This window comes from Chiloscyllium plagiosum, chromosome 9, assembly GCF_004010195.1.
Source record: "Chiloscyllium plagiosum isolate BGI_BamShark_2017 chromosome 9, ASM401019v2, whole genome shotgun sequence".
Classification (NCBI taxonomy): Eukaryota; Metazoa; Chordata; class Chondrichthyes; order Orectolobiformes; family Hemiscylliidae; genus Chiloscyllium; species Chiloscyllium plagiosum.
The window spans coordinates 71,714,299-71,737,736 of NC_057718.1; the positions used below are offsets into that span (position 1 = coordinate 71,714,299).

Sequence of the window (23,438 nt, forward strand, 5' to 3'; positions counted from 1 at the left end):
CTTCCTGACCTCTCCGCCCCCACCCCCACTCCGGCCTATCACCCTCACCTTGACCTCCTTCCACCTATCGCATTTCCAACGCCCCTCCTCCAAGTCCCTCCTCCCTACCTTTTATCTTAGCCTGCTTGGCACACTCTCCTCGTTCTTGAAGAAGGGCTCATGCCCGAAACGTCGATTCTCCTGCTCCTTGGATGCTGTCTGACCTGCTGCGCTTTTCCAGCAACACATTTTCAGCTCTGATCTCCAGCATCTGCAGTCCTCACTTTCTCCTCAAAGATTTCTGTCTATTGAGCATTTTAGCTGCAAGGCCAAGTCCAGCTCCCTCTTGAATATATCCAATGAACTGGCCTCAGCAGCTTTCTGTGATAAGAGAATTCCACAGTTTCACAGCACTGAGTACAGAAGTTCTTCCTCATCTCAATCCCGAATGGCTAATTCCTTACTCTGACACTGTTTTGCACTTCCTCCAACATAGGGAACATTCTTCCCACATCTAGCCAGCCCAGTCCCAACAGGATTTAGTATGTTTCTATGAGATCTCCCCTCATCCTTTTAAATTCCAGTGAGTAAAAGCCCAGTCAATCAGTGTTTCTTCGTATGTCAGTCCTGCCATCCCAGGAATCGGTCTGGTGAACATTTGCTGGACTCCCTCAAAAGCAAGAATATCTTCCTCAGACTAGGAGACCAAAACTGCACACAATACTCAAGGTGTAGCCTCACCAAGGCCCTATATAACTGCAGCAAGACGTCCTTATTCTGATACTCAAATCATCTCGCTATGAAGGCCAGCATACCATTAGCTTTGCCCATCACCTCCATCAGAGGGCAACCTGTTCAATAGGGCTGGGTTTCATCTGAACTGGTGGGGGACCAATATCTTGGCGACCAAGTTTGCTACTGCTACAAGAGAGAGTTTAAACTAAATTGGCAGGGAGGTCGGATTCTTAACACCAGGGAGGCAAGTGCAAGGCTGGAAGGAGATAGAGTAATCAGAGAGAGTAAAGTGAAGAGACAAGTCAGGCAGGAACATGACGGGGACTAAGCAATAACTGTTGGATTAAATTGCTTCTATTTCAATGCAAGAGGGCTAATAAGTAAGGCCAATGAACTCAGGGTGTAGATAGATACGTGGGACTGGCATATTATTAGCCATTACAGAAACATAGCTAAGGGAGGTACAGGACTGACACCTTATTGTTCCAGGGTTTAGGTGCTTTAGGCAGGACAGAGGTGGTGGAAAGAGGGGAGGCGGAGTTGCATTTTTATTAAGGCAAGTATTACAGCAGTAATCAGAGATGAAATAACTGAAGAATCATCCAGTGAGGCATTGTGGGTGGAGCTAAGAAATAATAAGGGGATAGGCACCTAAATAGTCAATGGGAATTAGAGGAACAAATATGCAGGGAGATTGGGGAGACTTGCAGGAGCAATAGGGTTATCATAGTAGGGGATTTAAATTTTCCTAATATAGAGCAGGACTGCCATCACATGAAGGGCTTAGATGGGGTGGAATTTGGGAGGGAAGTTTCCTCAGAAAGTATAGGGAGGGTCCTACTTGAGAAGGGGCAAAACTCGATTTACTGTTGGGAAATAGGACAGGACAGGTGACTGGGGTGACAGTGGGGGAACATTTGGGGACCAACGAGCATAGTTTTATTAATTTTAAAATAGTTGTAGAGAGGGACAAATCTGGTCCATAGGTTCAAGTTCTAAATTGGGGCAAGGCAAATTTTGATGGAATTAGTCAGAAACTTGCAGGGGTTGATTGGAGTAGTTTGCTTGCAGGTAAAGGGATCTACGGCAAGTGGGAGGCCTTTAAAAGTGAGATCGCTAGAGTTCCTGTGAGGGTGAAGGGCAAGGTTGACAAGAATAGAAAACCCTGGATGACAAGAGATGTTCAGGCTTTGACCAGAGAAAAGAAGGAGGTAAGGATCAAATACGGGCAGCTGGGATCGAGGGAATCCCTGGGGGCATATAGGAGATGCAGGAGAAGGAAATCAGAAAGGCGAAAAGGGGGCATGAGATACACTTGACTGAGAAGATTAGTGAGAATTCAAAGACGTTCTTTAAGTATATTAAAGGAAAAGAATAACTAAAGAGAGTGTAGGACCCCTGAAGGACCGAAGTGGGCATGTATGTGTAGAACCGCAGGACATGGGCGAGGTCCTCAATCACTCTTTCTCCTCTGTGTTACTGTGGAGAAAGACATGGGGAAGCTGGGGAAGTCAGAGGTGATAGCTGGAGGACAGTCCATATTACTGTAGAGGAGCTGTTAGACATATTAGAATGTATGAAAGTGGATAAATCTAGCCCTGACCAGATATATCTAAGAACACTGCAAAAGGCTAGAGAAGAAATTGCGGGGGCCCTGGCTGATATTTTTACATCATCGTTAACCCAGACCCAAGCAATAAAAGGAAACAGACAAAATAGTGAGCACTCTGCCCACCCCCAACTATATATCAACACCAAGCCTAATCTGAGAGAAAAAAAACAACAGCAGCTTCTTTAAGAAAAGGGTAACATTACAAGAAACATAGCAAGAGAAAAAAAATAAACATTATTGTCCGTGTCTAAAAATCCATAAGAATTATTTTAAAGTGTCCAAGAAATTTTTCACTCGTTCTGAGGAGACAAATGACCGCACCATTGGGTATCTAATACCAAGGTCCCTTAATTTTCTTTTGACCTCATCAAATAATTTCCTTTTATGGATCACTGCCGCAGAAAAACATCTTAGTTCCCTGTCCGGGCCTGTGGATCTTTCCCCTTCCTTCTAGAAGATTCAAGGAGTTTCTGCTTGTCCCTGTAGCTTTGAAATCATATCAGATCGGGCAGGGGTGCCATGAAATCTGTGCACCGCAACCTGGTGAGCTCTATCAACCTTCACTTAGTCAGTCTTGACATCCCAGCCAAATAACTGTGGCAGCTTGTTTTCAAAAAAGCTTGACAGGTACCCACTTTCCACTCCTACCTCAATTTTCCAGATCATAGACCTGTTCAGTCAAGGCCTGGACATGTTTTTCGAGGGCCTCGATTCACCCCTCTGAGGACTCCGCCTTGGTCTCCAATGCCTATCCAACTCGCTTCCCGAGCCCTTCCAACTCCTTCTCATGCTTTTGTAGCATGACCGAAATCGGTTTCAGCCGAGTACGATTGTCTTCCATCAACTCCTTGATTGCCACGAGTCCTTCAGCAACGTTCTGTTGTGCAGGTACCTCTTTCTTGGCTGTCGAGGGAGCTGCCGCTGCATCCGCAGTTGCGGCACCACCTGATGCTTTCGACAAGTGTCCCGTGTGTTGGAGCTTGGCTGTACGCTTTCCTTTCATCATACTTGCTCACTCCAAAAGAATTTACAGCAGAACCTCGACTATCAGAACATCAACCATTGGAATCGCTGACCATCCGAACAAGATCCGATCATCTTCTGCCTGGGAACCCTCCAACCACAAGGGATGAACTCAAATTTCTCCAGTTTCCTCATTTCCCCTCCCCCCACCTTGTCTCAGTCAAATCCCTCGAACTCAGCACCGCCTTCCTAACCTGCAATCTTCTTCCTGACCTCTCCGCCCCCACCCCCACTCCGGCCTATCACCCTCACCTTGACCTCCCTCCACCTATCGCATTTCCAAAGCCCCTCCCCCAAGTCCCTCCTCCCTACCTTTTATCTTAGCCTGCTGGACACACTTTCCTCATTCCTGAAGAAGGGCTTATGCCCAAAACGTCGATTCTCCTGTTCCTTGGATGCTGCCTGACCTGCTGCGCTTTTCCAGCAACACATTTTCAGCATCCGAACAAGATCTCAAGACCCTACAAAAACAACACTAGGCAAACTAGCATTCAGCTATCAGTTAAACGGCATTATGGCATGCATTGCCAGATAACCAAGAGATGTTTAATAGCTGGCTGCTCATGGTGAACTGGCATTAGGGTGTACATTGCCGGATAATCGAGAAACGCTTGAGCAACCGGCACTCATAGATTGCTGCTAGTCTCCGGCCACCTGAACAATCAATCATCCAAACATAATACTCCCTGCCCGACTCATTTGGACAGTCGATGCTCCACCGCAAATGGATTTAAATGGTGGAGGGGTAAAAATATCAGTACTGCTGGGCTGGAGTGCAGATCTGCTCAGATTGCTGCCATCTTGGAATCTTGGATCCCCCCACCACGGCACCTTTAACACTGTTCCCAAGCCTGGTGGAACATATGCTTGCATGAGCCCACAGCTTGGCGGAGAATTCAATAGAGCTTGTCATGGCTGCCCAGAAAGGCGTGTATGCACAACTACAGTAAAGTCTGGACATCCTGCGGTAAGCAATTGTAGATATCACAAATTTGTAGTAGCCAATTGAAAAAGTGTATCAGGGTGATATAGTGCATTGCGGGCATCCTGGCGCATGCTTCGGACCTCAGTGTGAGTCCAGGGCTTGTCTAGAGGTGTAATGCCTATCATAATGCGGGGATACTGGTTATCGGCAGTCTGGGGCGTCAAGGCTGCGACTGCACTCCGAGTAAGTCTGGTTTTGGAAGTGGGAACAGTGCTCGCTTGATCTGGGTGTCCTGTCCCTGACATGCTCTGTACAACAGATCCCTTCAAAATCCCTTGATTCGTGGGGGAGGTGGAATTGATTCATTTGGTGCATGTCTAATGGCAAAAAGTACAAACGGAATTCCTTTATCCTAATCATCTGGATAGTCTTGATTATAAGCCCTTCACATGGTCTTTAACATCAGATGCTACCTTTCTAGTGCTCCCTGCAATTCTGGATAGTTTGCAGTGGATTTGATTTTATTCCTAATCTGTCTACAACTTTCTTAAATAATTTTGATGTAAAATTTGACCCTTGATCTGATTGTATCTCTGTAGGTAGTCCATATCTAGTGAAACATTTGAGTAACTCTTATACAATTTCTTTAGTAGTGATGTTGCATAGTTGAATAGCCTCTGGAAATCTAGTCGACACATCTATTAATGTTAACAAGTACTGATTCCTACTTCATGTTTAAGGTTGGGGTCCTACATAATCAAATGCAGGAATGGGTAGTAAAGGTGCAGGTTTTATTAATGCCTGCGGTTTTCTCATTGCCTGACAAGTGTGATGTGTCTGGCAAAATTCAGCTACTTCTTTATGCAGTCCAGACCAATAAAAATGCCATTTTTTAGAAAATGCTTGTCTTTTTCCAAATGACCTCCTGACTGGTACTTCATGCACTACCTGCAACATCTCTTACCTATAAGCCACTGGTAATTCAACTTGTCTCATGTCTCATCTGCCTGAAAACTGTATATATTCGTGTAAAAGTCAAATTTTTTCGACTATTTCTAAGTTTATAGAGTCGACAATTACACAGGTACTAGTTTTGAGGGGCTGAAATTCATGCTACAGTACAAAATACTGTATTATTAGCAGAAGTCCATTTGATATCTCAACTAATCCCAGGTAAAGTAGAAAAGCACAATGAATTATGGTAAAGGTAATCACCGGATAAAGCAAGAGAAACGAATGAATTACTGGTAGTAAATTGTATTTATACGTACTGGTATGAAAATATGTGAGTAGACCTTACCTTCATAAGTAACTGGTTGAAGAAGATCTGGCACTTTCTCCTTAACCAATCTCTGACCAGGTTGTACATTCTGGTGTATCGTTTTAGTCTCTAGTGTGCTTTCTTTTACCACTTCAACAAAATGCAATGGCTTACCCTGTTTTCCTACATTCATCTTCCCAGTGCTTTTTCTAATCCACCAACACAATGATTTCATATGGCCTACTTTATTGCAGTGAAAACACCTGAGTTTTTTAACTTTCCTCTTTATTACTTTCCTCCTTTTCCTTTTTATCCTGTGGTAAACTATCTTTATTACCTTCAAAGAGATGTAGTTTTCTCTTACCACCTGAGCATTTCTTCTTTCCCCAATTTCTATCTGAAATTGTTATCAGAAGTCAAACTTTGATTTAGAACCAACTCATGATTGTCAGCCATTTCAGCTGCTTCATGTTGTTTTAACTTTCTGCTCTACATGAGTTCTCACTACCTCAACAAGTCAATTTTTGAACTCCTCCAAAATAATCATCTGCCTGAGAGCATCATACGTTTAATCTATTTTTAAAGTCCTTATCGAGATTACTTTGTTTGATCTTTTCAAACTCAATATATGTTTGACCAGGGTCCCTCCTTAGATTCCTGAAATGTTATCTGGAGGCTTCTGGCACAAGCTCATTTGCACATAAAATGGCTTTATTCACCTTCTCATACTCCACAGATACCTCCTCTGATAGTGATGCAAAGACCTTACTTGCTGTACCTGCCGGCTTTGTTTGAATCAACAAAATCTACTTAATCACTGGCCACTTAATGTGTTTAGTTACCTTCTCAAATGAGGTGAAAAGGCGTCCTTCTCATCAAATTTAGGCAATGCTTGGATTTTTTTTAATAGATATTTTTATTAGAAATTTAACATTTTTACAAGTTTACAAAAATAAACAAAACTCTCAAATATAAACATTGATATACAATTAAATCAAATACACAATAGCCAAAATTTAACAAAAGAAGAAAGAAAAAAAAGCCCGAAAAAGAAAAAAAGAAACTCAACTATCTACTAATCTAACCTATAACTAACCAGAGTGTATATTAAATCTCTTACATGCTCGGAATGTGTTAACATCCGATGTAATAAAACCCATATTCGTGCGGGATTCCTCTCCTAAGGACCAGCCAGGTTTGTAATCTCAATTAAATAAAAGCCCTTGTTAGAATAGCCGAGATATGTGTATTTATGTAATTCAAGAAGGGCTGCCATATTTTATAAAATAATTTGTGTTTCGGTGCACCATATTTGTAAGGAAGTCAAGGGGAATACATTCCATAATTAATCTGTGCCAATTTGAAAGTCCAGGGGGGCCCTCAGCCACCCAGTTCACCAAAATATTTTTCCTTGCACAGAAAGAAAGAATAGAAAATAGTCTCTTCCCGTACATGTCCAGGGAGGGGCTTGGATATATTTAAACAGATCCCCACCAGGCTTTTGGCTATTATGGGTTTGCTCATCCTCCCTATCCTCCTCACTAAGCCTACCTTCTACCTTCACCTCCATCCTTTTCAACCAACTTTCTTGTCTAAGTGCCAGTTTATGAAGTTCAAACTCTCTCTCTTTCTCCATTTCCTCTCCTTTTGTTCTACTAGGGTGTTTCATTCTTTTTCTCTTGCCTGTGCCTTTGACCATAATTCAAACTGTTTCATTTATTTTTGTCTTTCATTTTCTTTTGCCGTTAACTCAAGCTGCTTCATTTTCAATTGAATTTCCAAAGATTATAATAGCTATTCCAGCAAATTTAAGTGCCAAACTATGGCTGGAATTATCTCTCCAGTTCTCATGGATGCAGGCAATTCCAACTCCAGCTTGTCTGCCACTTCCAGCAGCTTTGCCTTGCTTACCTTTGTAAAGCCCCCAAAGTCACTTCTATCAGGTGCAGAAAACTCTTAGTGACTGAAAGAGCCATTTCTATCCCAAGCACTGCTTAAACCAACCAAATTCAATACCCGGAATGAAACACTTATCACTTGCTGCTTTCGAGTCCAAAGATCCTAATCCTAAATTGGAATGAACAAATCAATCCTGACAAAAACCCTCAATTTGTTATGGACCAGGCCACACCCACTCAAAATATTTGAAGAAGATAGCCTACACCCTAACGTTTTCTTACTTTAAAGGCAAATGTCGAGTAAATTCCAGATGTGATGAGCTGGTCAAGCCACTCAGCTTTAAGCAAAACAGAATTTATTTAAACACTATAGTTGAAACATGAACAAAAGAAAACAGAATTTAGAATAACTTAACTGCTTGAGAACTTTGTATGGAGCTGCAGGAGATGGAGGAGATACTAAATGAGTATTTTGCATCAGTATTTACTGTGGAAAAGTATATAATGTAGGGAAATAGATGGTGACATCTTGAAAAATATCCATATTACAGAGGAGGAAGTGCTGAAAGGCATAAAAGTGGATAAATCCCCAGGACCTGATCAGGTGTACCCTAGGACTCTGGGGGATGCTAGGGAAGTGATTGCTGGGCTCTTACTGAGATATTTGTATCATTGATAGTCACAAGTGAGGTGATGGAAGACTGGAGGTTGCCTAACATGGTGCCACTGATTAAGAAGGGTGGTAAGGACAGGCAAGGGAAATATAGACCAGTGAGCCTGATATTGGTGGTGGGCAAGTTGTTGGAGGTAATCCTGAGGGACAGGATGTACATGTATTTGGAAAGGCAAGGACTGATTAGGGATAGTCAACATGGCTTCGTGTGTGAGAAATCATCTCTCACGAACTTGACTTGAGTTTCTTGAAGAAGTAAAAAAGAGCACTGATGAGGACTGAGCGGTGGACGTGATCTACATGGACTTCAGTAAGGTGTTCAACAAGGTTCCCCATGGGAGACTGGTTAGCAAGGTTAGACCTCATGGAATACAGGGAGAACTCGCCATTTGGGTACAGAACTGGCTTAAATGACCAGTGGAGTGCCACAAGGATCGGTGCTGGGTCCATTTCATTATTTATATAAATGATTTGGATGTGAGCATAAGAGGTATAATTATTAAGTTTGCTGATGACACCAAAATTGGAGGTGTAGTGGACAGTGAAGCAGGTTACCTCAGATTACAATGGGATCTTGATCAGATGGGCCAATGGGCTGAGAAGTGGCAGACGGAGTTTAATTTAGATAAATGCGAGGTGCTGCATTTTGGAAAAACAAATCTTAGCTGGACTTATACACTTAATGGTAAGGTCCTAGGGAGTGTTGGCTGAACAAAGAGACCTTAAAGTTCAGGTTCATAGCTCCTTGAAAGTGGAGTGGCAGATAGATAGGATGGTAAAGAAGGAGTTTGGTATGCTTTCCTTTATTGGTCAGAGTATTGAGTACAGGATTTGGGGAGGACATGTTGGGGCTGTACAGGACATTGGTTAGGCCACTGTTGGAATATTGCATGCAATTCTGGTCTCCTTCCTGTTGGAAGTATGTTGTGAAACTTGAAAGGGTTCAGAAAAGATTTACAAGGATGTTGCCAGGGTTGGAGGATCTGAGCTATAGGGAGAGACTTGAATAGGCTAGGGCTGTTTCCCCTGGAGTGTCGGAGGCTGAAGGGAGACCTTGTAGAGATTTACAAAATCATGAGGAGCATGGATAGGATAAATAGACAAAGTCTTTTTCCAGGGATGGGTGAGTCCAGAACTAGAGGGCATAGTCTTAGGATGAGAGGGGAAAGATATAGAAGAGACCTAAGGGGCAGTGTTTTCTCACAGAGGGTGGTACGTGTGTTGAATGTGCTGCCAGAGGAAGTGATGGAGGCTAGTACAATTGCAACATTTAAAAGGCATCTGGATGGGTATATGAATAGGAAGGTTTGAAGGGATATGGTCTAGGTGCTGGCAGCTGGAACTAGATCGGGTTGGGATATCTGGTTGGACCGAAGGGTCTCTCTCTGTGCTGTATATCTCTATGATAACTCAACTGACCCAATACCACTATTTAACTAAGGAGCTGTTCCAATTCTTGTAATATCCCATAAACACACCCCTTTGCAAAAGGTACGTTCAAAATCCCGTTCTTAGGAGCAAGACAAATTTCAGAGAGCGAAGTCAGTTAAGAATCACCTGTTGAAGCATGACATTTTTTTTGCACTGTTGCAGCTTCTGACTGCCTGCTGAAACTAAACCAAACTGGAAAACACCTCAAATGGGAGAATTGGCCACTCCCTAACCATCATTAATGTAAGATGTGGAGGTGCTGGTGTTGTACTGGAGTGGACAAAGTTAAAAATCACACAACACCAGGTAATAGTTCTCACTTTTTCAGAGGCTGCTTCTTCATCAAGTAGCTAATGGGGCAGGATCACAGGACATAGAATTTATAATAAAAGATCAAAATGTCATACAATTGGTGTGAAGATTGCTGTCAAGTCTTTAATCATCTGAGGATGCAGGTTTCGAGTGACTAATATGTAGATCCCAGAACTTCTTTCAAGTCACAGTCCTCCATTCGAAGAAAATACTCTTCCATCAAAAAGGTATTATTGAGTTTGGCACTGGCCTTCCAACATTTTACTGTTGATGTGATGAACAATGTGCCAGAGACAATTGTGTACATGGACCACAATCCTCTTACATTCGTAGAGAGATTTAAAGGCAAAAATATGAGACTATTTCATTGGAGTCATCTGTTACAGGTTTTTAATTTACAAATTGTGCATGTTGTGTGTCATAAAAGTGTGATAGCAGATGTATTAAAGTGAATTTGACAGAAAAAATGTAGATAAGATTTGACTGATTCCAATGTTATATATTTGTGCAGAAATTAATATGAATAGTATAACTTAGATTAATGACATATGTATTTCATTGTATTGGAATTAAGAATTAGAGAAAAAAAGTGAAGCCATCTTCTCATAATGATGGTTTACTTATTTCTTAAGAGGGAGGTGTGATGAAATTTGAGAGAGAATGCTGTTTGGAACTGAGAGATTACAAGCACCTGTGAATGTGACTAAATGACAGTCCCAGAGTGTACTGGAAAATTGAAAATATATAACATTTGGCTATGAAATGGATACCTGAGTTTTGGTTGCTGTTTTGACAACAATTTGAATTTAACCAATTAGTTTAAATTATGCCCCAGGATTGTGAAACCCAATCAAGTTTGAATTTATTGTTTTGCCAACATTGAACCAATGAGATGATTCGATGTTGGGTCGTATAAAATGTAGACATTTTGAAAATTGGTCAGAGAGCAACTGTTGTAGAGCCAGAGAGTTATTTGCCAATATGACATGTTGCTCTCCAAGAATTTAGGAAACCCTCTCTATCAAAGGTATCTTTCCATGTGAAATATACTCTCAGTAAAAAGAAAGGAAACGACCTAGCAGCTGGAAGATGGAAGACACAGAAGAAGGAAGCTACTGTGTGGTTTTGAAATTAAGTTGATATATTTTTAATGAGTGTCTTATGGAAACAGTATGATGTTATAGGTTTGGAGGCAGATAATAGGCAGTTAAGAGAAAAGAGGGCTTGGCATTGTGAATAGGTTTTTAATGTTCACTTTTAGAGTTAAAAAAAGATCTTATTTTCTTCAAATAATGGAATCTGGGAGTTCTTTGTCACTCATATTTTAAGAGATTACGAGGCGAGATTAGCTTTTCAGGGTGTTTGACTGGATTGCTCCACAGGCAGCTGTGTGGACTCAATAGACAACCAGTGCTCTAAATGACTCTTGAGTTTTAGCAAAAATATGTGAAGCAATTGCAGATTGAATGGCTGGATGCCTGAGTACTATAACTAAGTTTGTACTTAGTAGAATAATTTTGAGCATGGATCAATGGTGCAAGATTGATCAATTACTTGTTATATTTCCTGACAATCCACATGTCTACACTTAGGAAAGTAGCTTATCATGACTTTTACAGCATGGGCATTTCACTATATTTAGTTTTTATTTGTTTCTCCTTCTGCAGCCGAGAATGTGGCCAAAAAATGGAATGTTAGTCGAGAAGAACAGGACAAATTTGCTGTACAATCCCAGACAAGAACTGAGAAGGCACAAAAAGCAGGATTTTTTGACAAGGAAATTGTACCCATCTGTGTCCCATCTCGAAAAGGTATTGGTGTGATCCCACATGAAGCATTTGTGAAATCTTCAACATTGATCTTGGTCAGCTTTACTTTTGGTTTTCTAAGAATAGGACTGTAGAAAAAGTGGTTTTGGTCTCGATCAGGGAATTTCAGCCTTCTTCTGAGAGTGCTAACACTGGGGTAATGATTGTATGGTCTTGCATTTGTCAGTGTTGACAGTATATCTTATAGGCTATTTGATTGTAGAGAGGACATCTCAACCAAGCCAACCAAACAGCTTGATCTTTCTGAGCAGTAATGTACATTTACAATTCCAGCAGCAACCACTGCATTGCAGTTAGTGGCTGAGCCTTTCCCTTAATTCAAAAACATCAGGATCATTTGCATTGACAAGATTAGCATGAAAGTGTTGAATGAACCTTAAACCTTTGAGGAGCTGGCATCACTTACTTCTGTAACAGCTGTAAACCCTCATAGCTGCATTTAATCTGTATACCCCCACAATTGTTGTACTGAACACTGTGATTATAACAGCATATAAAACTCAATACTGATGCCACAAGTTCATGATGTGGTCTGTAGTGCTACACCAAATAACAAGAACAATATCTTTCCTAATTCTGGCAGTGCTCAAGGCAATAAATTCTAATCATATTCTATGGTGTCTGATAATCTTGGGGCTGCAGAAAATAACCAGGTCACGTGAGCTGCTGATCTCCTAAATTACACATGACCTTCTGAAACCTATCTAACATGAAATGTGATCATGTCAGTTTGAACTTCTTTTGGCAATTGAAAGGAACTGGAAAAACTGGACCAACACCTCGGTCAGAACTTATTGCTGCTTTTTTTTAAACTAGCGCTGCCTCTGGAAATAAAGTGGATAAATCCATGATGGTGAGGAGGTATCTATGAATTAATATAGTCCTAGGAAAGCATCTTTTCCTTATTTCATGGTATGTGTCATCACTGGCAATGCCAACATTGATTTTTCAATGGCTGTTGAATTAACTGTCTTGCTAAGCAATTGCAGAGGGCGACTTAGAGTCATGGTGTTGGTCTGGAGTTTGCAGGTTCTCCCCGCCTCTCTGTGGGTTTCTATCGGGTCCTCCGGTTTCCTCCCACAGTGGAAAGATGTGCAGGTTAGGTGGATTGGCCATGGCAAACTGCCATGTAGTGTCCAGGGATGCATGACTACTGACTAATCTCACCAGCATTAATTTTGATTATGTGACACTGAGCATTTATAGCGGTACCACATACATTTTAGGAATTTGCTGATTTTTTTAATAGTCTTGTGCCACAAAGTCTCCGAAGGTTTGCTGACTGCTGACATATTATACCAGGTAAACCTAGTTGCCTATCAGCCTTCAGCTCAATTTTTGTGTGTGCTTCCCATATCTGCTAATTCTCTGAGAGACCAGAAATCTGTCTTAACCTTAGATAAATTCAGTAATTGCACATCTACAACCCTCTGGGTTAGAGAAATCCAAAGATTTACTTTCTTTTGAGAGAAGAGATATGTCCTCATCTAAGTGACAGGTTCTCTCCGTCTCTGTGTGGATTTCTGTCGGGTCCTTGGGTTTTCTCCCACAGTGGAAAAATGTGCAGGTTCGGTGGACTAGCCATGGCAAACTGCCCTGTAGTGTCCAGGGATACATGACTACTGACTAATCTCATCAGCATAAATTTTGATTATGTGACACTGAGCATTTGTAGCTGTACCACATTTCATTCAAGAACCTTTCATTATTGATTTCCCAGCCAAGGTAAAACATGGGCCGGCAAGGAGATTTTCTGAGAAGTGCCGATTTGTGCTAGAACAAAAGAATTCCTGTTTTGGGATAAGAGATCCAATCATTTAGGAAGTGAGGAGAAACCTCTCATAGATTGCTGCACTGCCCCTTTTTATAAAAGGAGGGGACTCTGCATTCCTGAAAACTCCTTCAGAATTGTGGAACTGTACTTCCATTCTGACAGTTGTTTTACCGTGCCAGAATGTCGGAGAAAGAAAATAGTGCCCCATGTTCACAGAAGTTTCCTGTTGTATTGTGTAATTTTAAGGTCCAAACAGCTTCTGCCAGATGCTAAGTACATAAAGTGTGATGTTAGGATGCAGGGAGAGTAGGGTGCCAGACAGGTTGGAGTATGGGTAGAATGCAAGGCTGCAAAGGGGCTAGGTAATGCATGCAGTGTTTAGGGTATATCTGGATGGGTGGGGGATGTTGAGTCCTGCAGTAGGAATGGTTCGGTATGGAGCAGGGAAGGATCCATCAGTGGGGGAAAGAGTGAGCATGCTTAATGTCATGGAGAGAAATAACAGTGTCCAAAAGCAGGGGAAAGGAGGTTGTTAAAGAGCAGGTGAAGTGGTTTGAATCCAGAGTAAGGGAAGGAGGGGTCGGTCCCAGGGATGTCAGGTCAAGGTCTAGGGAGGTGTAGTTAGGCATGTGTAGTTTAAATATGGCGACAGTGAAACAGTTACCCAGGAGACAGACTTCCTTTTAGTCCAAATTTTCTTCTCCAAATTTTGATTTTAAACTGAATTAGACCATAAGACATAAGGCCATTCGGCCCATCGCGTCCACGCTACCATTCAGTCATGGCTGGTGGCATTTCAACACCACTTATCCGCACTCTCCCTGTATTCCTTAATTCCTTGCGAGGTTAAGAATTTATCAATCTCTGCCTTGAAGACATTTAGCGTCCCGGCCTTCACTGCGTTCCAAACAAAAAATTCTACAGGCCCACCACTCTCTGGCTGGAGAAATGTCTCCTCATTTCCGTTCTAAACTGACCCCCTCTAATTCTAAGGCTGTGCCCACGTGTCCTGGTATCCCGGCCTGATGGAAACAAATTCACAGCGTTCACCCTTTCTAAGCCATGCATTATCTTGTAAGTTTCTATTAGATCTCCCCTCAACCTTCTGAACTCTAATGAATACAATTCCAGGATTCTCAGCCGTTCATCATATGTTAGGCCTACCATTCCAGGGATCATCTGTGTGAATCTCTGCTCCAGTGCCAGTATGTCATTCCTGAGGTGTGGGGCCCAAAACTGAGCACAGTATTCTAAATGGGGCCTAACCAGAGCTTTATAAAGTCCCTGTAGCACATCACTGCTTTCACATTCCAACCCTCTTGAGATAAATGACAGCATTACATTTACTTTCTTAACCACGGCCTCAAGCAGCAAGTTAACCTTTAGAGAATCCTGATCTAGCACTCCCAGATCCCTTTGTACTTTGGCTTTATGAATTTTCTCACCGTTTAGAAATTAGTCCATGCCTGTATTCTTTTTTTCAAAGTGCAAGAACTGGCATTTGCTCACATTGAATTTCATCAGCCATTTCTTGGACCACTCTCCTAAACTGTCTAACTCTTTCTGCAGCCTCCCCACCTCCTTTGAACTACATGCCTGTCCACCTAACTTCGTATCATCGGCGAACTTCACCTGAATGCCCCCAAGTCCCTTCATCCAGATATAAAGTGAACAGCTGTGGCCCCAACACTGAACCCTGTGGGACACCACTTGTCACGAGCTGCCATTCCAAAAAATAACCTTTTTATCCCAAGTCTGTGCCTTCTGTCAGACAGCCAATCCTCGATCCATGCCAGTAGCTCACCTTGAACACCATAGGCCCTCACCTTACTCAGCAGCCTCCCATGAGGCACCTTATCAAAGGCCTTTTGGAAGTCTAGGTTGGTAACATCCACTGGGTATCCCTGGCCTAACCTACTTGTTACCTCTTCAAAGAATTCTAACCCCCCCTTACTAAATCCATGCTGACTTGTTCTAATCCGATCCTGCACTTCCAAGAATTTAGAAATCTTATCCTTAACGATGGATTCTAGAATTTTACCTACAACCAAGGTTAGGCTAATCGGCCTATAATTTTCCATCTTTTGTCTTGATCCTTTCTTGAACAAGGGGGTTACAACCAACACCTCCGTGTTTCTTCAGCCACCTCCCTCAGAACTCTAGGATGTAGCCCATCCGGGCCAGGAGATGTATCAATTTTTAGCTTTTCTAGCACTTACTGTTTTGTAATGGCTACCATGCTCAACTCTGCCCCGACTCTCCTTAATTGTTGAGATATCACTCATGTCTTCCACTTTGAAGACTGACACAAAGTATTCATTAAGTTCTTCAGCTATTTCCTTATCTCCCATCACTAGCTTTCCTGCATGAATTTGGAGCGGCCCAATTTCTACTTTTGCCTCTCGTTTGTTTCTTATGTATTGAAATAAACTTTTACTATAATTTCTAATATTACTGGCTAGCTTACCTTCATATTTGATCCTCTCCTTCCTTATTTCTCTTTTTGTTATCCTCTGTTTTTATAGTCTTCGCAATCTTCTGACTTCCCAGTGCACTTTATATGCTCTCTCTCTATGATACATTTCCTGACTTCCTTTGTCAGCCATGGCTGTTCCGACCCCCGAATAATCCTTCTTTTCTTTGGGATGAACTTCTGTGCTGTATCCTCAACTACACCCGGAAACTTCTGCCATTGTTGCTCTACTGTCTTCCCAACTAGGCTGTGCTTCCAGTTGATTTTCGTCAGTTCCTCTCTCATGACCTTGTAATTACCTTTATTTAACTGACACCATTACATCCGATTTTGCCTTCTCTCTTTCAGACTGCAGACTGAACTCTACATATTATGATTGCTATCTCCTAAGTGTTCCCTTACTTTCAGATCTTTTATAAAGTCTGGCTCATTACATAACGCTAAGTCCAAAATGGCCTGCTCCCTTGTGGGCTCCATCACAAGTTGTTTCAAAAGCCATCCCAGTAAGCATTCCATGAATTCCCTTTCTTTGGATCCACTGGCAATATTATTCACTCAGTCCATTTGCATATTGATCACTGTGACCTTGCCTTTCTGGCATGCCCTATCTATTTCCTAGTACATCTTGCGGCCCTGGTCCTGACCACTGCTGGGAGGTCTGTACATAACTCCCATTATGGTTTTTTTGCCTTTGTGGTTTCTCAACCTCACCCACACAGACTCCACATCATCTGACCCAATGTCATTCAGTGCCATAGATTTAATTTCATTCTTAACTATCAATGCGACCCTCCCTGTCTTTTTGATAAGTTATAAATCCTTGGATGTTTAACTGCCAGTCCTGAACCCCCTGCAACCACATCTCTGTGATGCCTACCACATCATAATCATTAACGATTAGGAAGGGCTTTTCAAAGGGTTCCAGGCTTCCACAATCTTCAATTTCTGGACATTTCCTTTGGAGTGTGCTATGATGGGGATTCCACAGGGTACCCCCAAGCAACTTTTGTTTATGTTGGAATGACTGTTAGGTCATTGGAAAATCCAGGCTAATGTCTCTGTCTTCCAGAGAGTTCACTCTGCTGCCTCCATTGCAAATATGCTATTTCTTAAATATGGAGAACAACACTGCACAATGTCTCAGGTGCCCAACACGATTACAGCAAGACAACTTCATATTTGTAGCCTAACTCCTTACAGTGCAGGCCAGCATGCCATTTTCATTCTTAATTGCTTGATGTCATAGTCACAGGTGAGGCGCCAGAAGACTGGAGGTTGGCTAACATGGTGCCATTGTTTAAGAAGCATGGTAAAGACAAGCCAGGGAACTCTAGACTAGTGAGCCTGACATCGGTGGTGGGCAAGTTGTTGGAGGGAATCCTGAGGGACAGGATGTACGTGTATTTGGAAAGGCAAGGACCGATAAGGGATAGTCAGCATGGCTTTGTGTATGGAATATCATGTCTCACAAACTTGATTGAAGAAGTAACAAAGAGGTTTGATGAGGGCAGAGCGGTGGACGTGATCTAGATGGACTTCAGTGAGGTGTTCGACAAGGTTCCCCATGTGAGACTGGTTAGCAAGGTTAGATCTCGTGGAATACAGGGAGAACTAGCCATTTGGATATAGAACTAGCTCAAAGGTAGAAGACAGAGAGTGATGGTGGAGGGTTGTTTTTCAGACTGGAGGCCTGTGACCAATGGAGTGCCACAAGAATTGGTGCTGGATCCCAAGAGCAAAGAGAACGAAGAAAATTTACAGCCCAGCAACAGGCTCTTCAGCCCTCCGAGCCTGTGCCTATCCAAATCCACTGTCTAAACCTGTCGCCCAATTCCTAAGCTCCCCACCTACTCATGCATCTGTCCAGACGCATCTTAAATGATGATCTACTACTTCTGCTGGCAACGCATTCCAGGCACCTACCACCCTATGTATAAAGTATTTGCCATGTGTATCGCCCTTAAACCTTTCACCTCTCACCTTGAAAGCGTGACCTCTTGTTATTGAATCCTTCACCCTGAGAAAAAACACTTATCTCTATCGACCCTGTCTATATCCTTCATGATTTTGTAGACCTCAATCACCGTCCCCCCAGATTTTCCTTTTTTCTAATTAAAACAATCCTAACCTACTCAACGTCTCTTCATATCTAGCACCTTCCATACCAGGCAACATCCTCGTAAGCCTTTTCTGCACCCTCGCCAAAGGGTCCAATTCTGTTTGGTAATGTGGAGACCAGAACTGTATGCAGTATTCTAAATGCGACTGAACAATGTCTTGTACAATCTTAACACGACCTGCCAGCACTTATACTCAATACCCCGTCCGATGAAGGCAAGCATACCATATGCCTTCTTTATCACTCTATCCACCTGTGCAGCAAACTTCAGGGTACAATAGACCTGCACTCCAAGATCTCTTTGTTCATCAACTTTTCCCAAGGCTCTTCCATTTACTGTATAATTTGCCCTACAATTAGACTTCTCAAAATGCATTACCTCACATTTGCGTGGATTGAACTCCATCTGCCACTTCCCCACCCAACTCTCCTATCTATATTCTCCTGTATTCTTTGACAGTCCCCTATGCTTTCTGCCAATCTTCGTGTCATCTGCAAACTTGCTGATCATACCAACAATGCTCTCTTCAAGATCATTTATGTATATCACGAACAGCAGCGGCCCTGTTTCCTTTTGAACACCACTTTGAGAAACTCCCTTCAACTATTACTCTCTGTCTCCTGTTGCTCAACCAGTTCTTTATTCACCTAGCTAGAACACCCTGCACACCACATGACTTCACTTTCTCCATTAGCATACCATGGGGAACCTTATACAAAGTCCATGTATATGATATCTACAGCCCTTCCTTCATCGATCAACTTAGTCACTTCCTCAAAGAACTCTATTAAGTTGGTAAGGCACGATCTCCCCCGCACAAAACCATGTTGGCTATCACTGTTAAGCCCATTCTTTTCCAAATATAAGTAGATTTTATCCCTCAGTACCTTCTCCAGCAACTTTCCCACCACTGACGTCAGGCTCACTGGTGTGTAGTTACCCGGAATATCCCTACTACCCTTCTTATATAGGGGCAACCCTCCAGTCCTCCGGCACCTCACCTGTGTTTAAGGATGCTACAAAGCTATCTCAGGGCCCCATCTATTTGCTGTCTTGCCTCCCTCAGCAATCTGGGGTAGATCTCATTCGGTCCTGGGGATTTGTCTACCTTAATAACCTCTAGCCTACCCAACACATCTTCCCTACCTAGGTCAACATGATCCAGAATAATCAAACTTCTATCTCTAATCTCAATATTCATCATGTCCCTCTCCTCAGTGAACACTGATGCAAAGTAATCATTCAGAATCTCACCCATTACCTCAGGTTCGATACATAGCCTTCCTTCCTTATCTTTTAGTGGACCAATCCTTTCTCTAGTTATCCGCTTGCTTCTTATATAAGAGTAAAAGGCTTTGGGATTCTCCATAATTCTGCTCGATAAAGCTATTTCATGACCCCTTTTATCCCATTTGATTCCTCGTTTAAATCTGGTCCTACTCTCCTGATATTCCTCCAGGGTCTGTTCTGTTCTTAGCTTCCTGGACCTTATATACACTTCCCTTTTTCTCTTGGCTAGTCGTACAATTTCTCCTGTCATCCACGGTTCACGAATCTTGCCTTTCCTATCCTTTGCTTTCAACGGGACGTGCCTATCCTGTACTATCTTTAACCCATCTTTGAAAGCCTCTCACATATCAAATGTGGACTTGCCTTGAAATAGCAGTGTTCAATGCACATTTCTAACTCCTGCCTAATTTTGATATAATTGGCCTTTGCCCAGTTTAGTACTCTTCCCTTAGGACCACACTCATCTTTGTCTACAAGTATTCTAAAACTTTCAGAATTGTGGTCGCTGTTCCCAAAGAAATCCCCTGTTGTAACTTCTACCATCTGGCCTGACTCATTCCTTAACACCAGGTCCAATGGGCTCCTTCCCTTGTCGGACTATTAACATACTGCTCTAGAAAACTCTCCTGGACGTTTCTTACAAATTCTGCCGCATCCAGACCTCTGACACTAAGTGTATCCCAGTCACTATTGGGAAAATTAAAATCTCCCATTACCACCATCCTGTTGCCTCTACATCTTTCCATAATCTCTTTACCTATTTGTTCTTCTACCTCACGCTCACTGTTGGGAAGCCTGTAATACAGCCCCAACAATGTAACTGCACCCTTCTTATTTCTCAGCTCCACCCATAATGCCTCTCTACACAAGCCCCCATAATGGCCATCTTGAGCACAGCCAGGATATCATCCTTGACCAGCAATGCAACTAGTACCCCACCTTTTACTTACCTCCCTGTCCTGTCTGAAGCGTCTATATCCTGTAACATTTAGTTGCCAATCATGCCCTTCCTTCACCCAAATCTCTATGATTGCAATAACGTCATACTCCCCAGGCACCAATCCAAGCCCTAAGTTCATCTGCCTTACCCACTATACTCCTTGCATTAAGGTATATGCACTCCGGGCCACCAGTTCTTTTGCGTTCATCTCCTCTCTCCCTACTCTTCCCCTTATTAATGCTAACTTCATGATTCTTACAGTCTCCAGTTTCCATCTCGCTGTCTATTTGTCTTCTCTTCTGGTTCCCAGCCCACTGCCACATTAGTTTAAAACCTCCCTAACAGCAGGAGCAAAAACTCCCCCAAGGACATTAGTTCCAGTCTGGTTCAGGTGTAGACCATCCAATTTGTAATAGTCCCACCTTCCTCAGAACCGGTCCCAATGTCCAACCAGTCTGAACCCCTCCCTCCTACACCATCCCTCAAGCCACGTGTTCATCCTGTCTATTCTTACATTTCTACGCTGGCTAGCAGGTGGCACTGGTAGTAATCCCGAGATCACTACCTTTGAGGTCCTCCTTTCTAACTTCTCTCCTAGCTCCCTGAATTCTGCTTTCAGGACCTCATCTCATTTTTCACTTATATCATTGGTGTTGATACGCACCAAGACTGTTCACCCTCCCCTTTCAGAATGCTCTGCAGCCGATCGATTACATTCCTGACCCGAGCACCTGGGAGGCAACATACCATCCAGGAGTCCCATTTTCGTTCACGGAACCGCCTATCTACTCTCCTCAAAATAGAATCCCCTATGACTATGGCCCTATGAGTCTTTTTCCTGCCCTTCTGAATTACAGTGCCTGCCATGGTGCTATGATCCTGGCAACTGCTGCCCTCCCCGGTTTTCATTTTTATGATGAAAATAAATAACCTCATACTTCCCCACATACTATAAAACTTATTTTCACTCAATTCAGCACCCTGATATGTACTGAGGGCAGCTGAATGAAGGTCATTCTCTGCACCCATTGAAGCCAAATGTCATAGAGTGACAGATTCATATAACACAGAAACCGAACTCATCCATGCTGCTCAAGGTTCCCAAACTGCTCCGAGGAGGACCAATTCCACCATAGAACATCCCAGATGGCCTCTTTCTTCAAGGACCACAATTTCCCCTCCCATGTGGTCCGACGATGTCCGCCAGCACATCTCTTCCACCTCCCACACCTCTGCTCTTGAACCCCACCTCTGCCCTTGAATCGCAACAAGGACAGAACCCCCCCCCTCTACCCCACTAACCACCGGAAACAGCATATCATCTTCCACCATTTCCGCTGTCTACAAACAGACCCTATCAAAAGGGATCTATTTCCTTCCCCACCCATATCAGCGTTAAGCAGAGATCATTCTCTCCATGACTCCCTTGTTAGGTCCACGCCCCTACCAACCCACCATCCACTCCTGGCACCATCCCTTGGCACCATCCCTTGCCACCATAAGAAGTACAGAACCTACGCCCACACACCCCTCCACCACCTCTGTTGAAGTCCCAAAGGATCCTTCCACATCTGACAGAGATTTGCCTGTACTTCCACACACGTCATCTACTGTGTCTGTTGCTCACGATGTGGTCTCCTCTGCTTTGGGTAGACAGAACGCCAACTTATGGAATGTTTCAGAGAACATAACTGGGACACATGCACTATACAATCCAACCGCGCTGTGGCTGGACACTTGAACTCCCCCTCCCACTCTGCCAAGGATATGCAAGTCCTGGACCTCCTCCACTGTCAAACTCTAGCCACCCAACACCTGGAGGAAGAACGCCTCATCTTCCACCTTGGGACCCTCCAACACACGAGATCTATGTAGATTCCACCAGTTTCCTAATTTCCCCCCCACCTACCTCATCCCAGATCCAGCCTTCCACCTCGGTACTGCTCTCTAAAACTGTCCTACCTGTCCATTTTCCTTTCCACTTATCCCCTCCACCTTTCTTTCTAAACTATCACCCTCATCCCCACCTCCATCTACCTATCACAATGCCAACTACCTTCCCCACAGCCCCACCCCCTCCCATTTATCTGTCAGCCTCTCTCATTCCTGATGAAGAGCTTATGCATGATATGTTGACTCTCCTGCTCCTCTGATGCTGGCTGACTGGCTGTGCTTTTCCAGCACCACACTCTTTGACTTTGCCCCACCATGTCTATGCCAGCCAACAAACACCATGACTACACTAATTTCATTTGCCTTTGCTTAGTCATATCCTACGTTGTCCTATCCAGATGCTTCTGAAATGTTGCAAGAGGACCTGTCTTCATTACCTTCTCAGGGCAGCATATTCCATATTTCTGCCATGCTTCACATTTTGAAAACATTTTTCCCTGATCTCCTCTGAAGCACTTCCATCACATCTTAAATTTGTACCATTCAGCTTTAGACACATCTACCACGAGCAAATATTTCTCATCATCTGCCTCTCATAATTTTGCATACCTTTGACACAGCCTCCTCTATCCTTGGAATCTCCTTCATTTTTGCACATCTGCTAATGCTGGAATAATCTTGTAGATGACTTCTCCCTTTACAAAATTTTCTCATTTGTTTTTCATTCCTGATTTTAGCCACTTTCAATATTACCTCTGTGCAAACTATAGTAAAATGGATTCTGCACTGAGTGAAAAACCTTCCTGAAAAACATAAACTCGTGTATCAAGGCAGTGAATGTAGAAAATAGGAGCAGAGGTTAAGCCATTTGGCCTTCAAACCTTCTTTCCCATTCAATGATCATGGTTGATAATCCAACTGGATACCATGTTCTCACGTTCTCCCCATACCCTTTGAGTCCTTTAACCCAAAGGGCTACATCTAACTCCTTGAAAAGATTCAGTGTTTTGGCCTCAAGCACATTCCTTAGCAGAGAATTCCACCACTCTCATCTCAGTGCTAAATGGATAAAAACAAGGACTGCAGATGCTGGAAACCAGAGTGGTGTTGGAAAAGCACACCAGGTCAGGCAGCATCCGAGGAGCAGGAAAATCGATGTTTCGAGCAAAAGCTCTTCATCAGCAATAGAAGCAGAGTGCCTGCAGAGTGGAGAGATACATGAGAGGGGGGTGGGGGTGGGGAGAAAGTAGCATGGGGGTGGGGATGGAGC

At 43.0% G+C, this 23,438-nt stretch overlaps 1 protein-coding gene across 4 annotated transcripts in view; it reads left to right on the top strand.

The window, feature by feature from the left end:
- acat2 (acetyl-CoA acetyltransferase 2) overlaps positions 1–23,438 on the top strand; it is a 107,041-nt gene that overhangs the window by 69,759 nt on the left and 13,844 nt on the right. For 3 of the 4 annotated variants that reach the window (XM_043696187.1, XM_043696188.1, XM_043696190.1), the window contains exon 5: positions 11,517–11,660. The exons of the other annotated variant lie outside the window; for it this stretch is intronic. In XM_043696187.1, the coding sequence (XP_043552122.1) occupies positions 11,517–11,660 (144 nt within the window). The remainder of the gene's footprint in view (positions 1–11,516; positions 11,661–23,438) is intronic. 4 annotated transcript variants of the gene reach the window in all.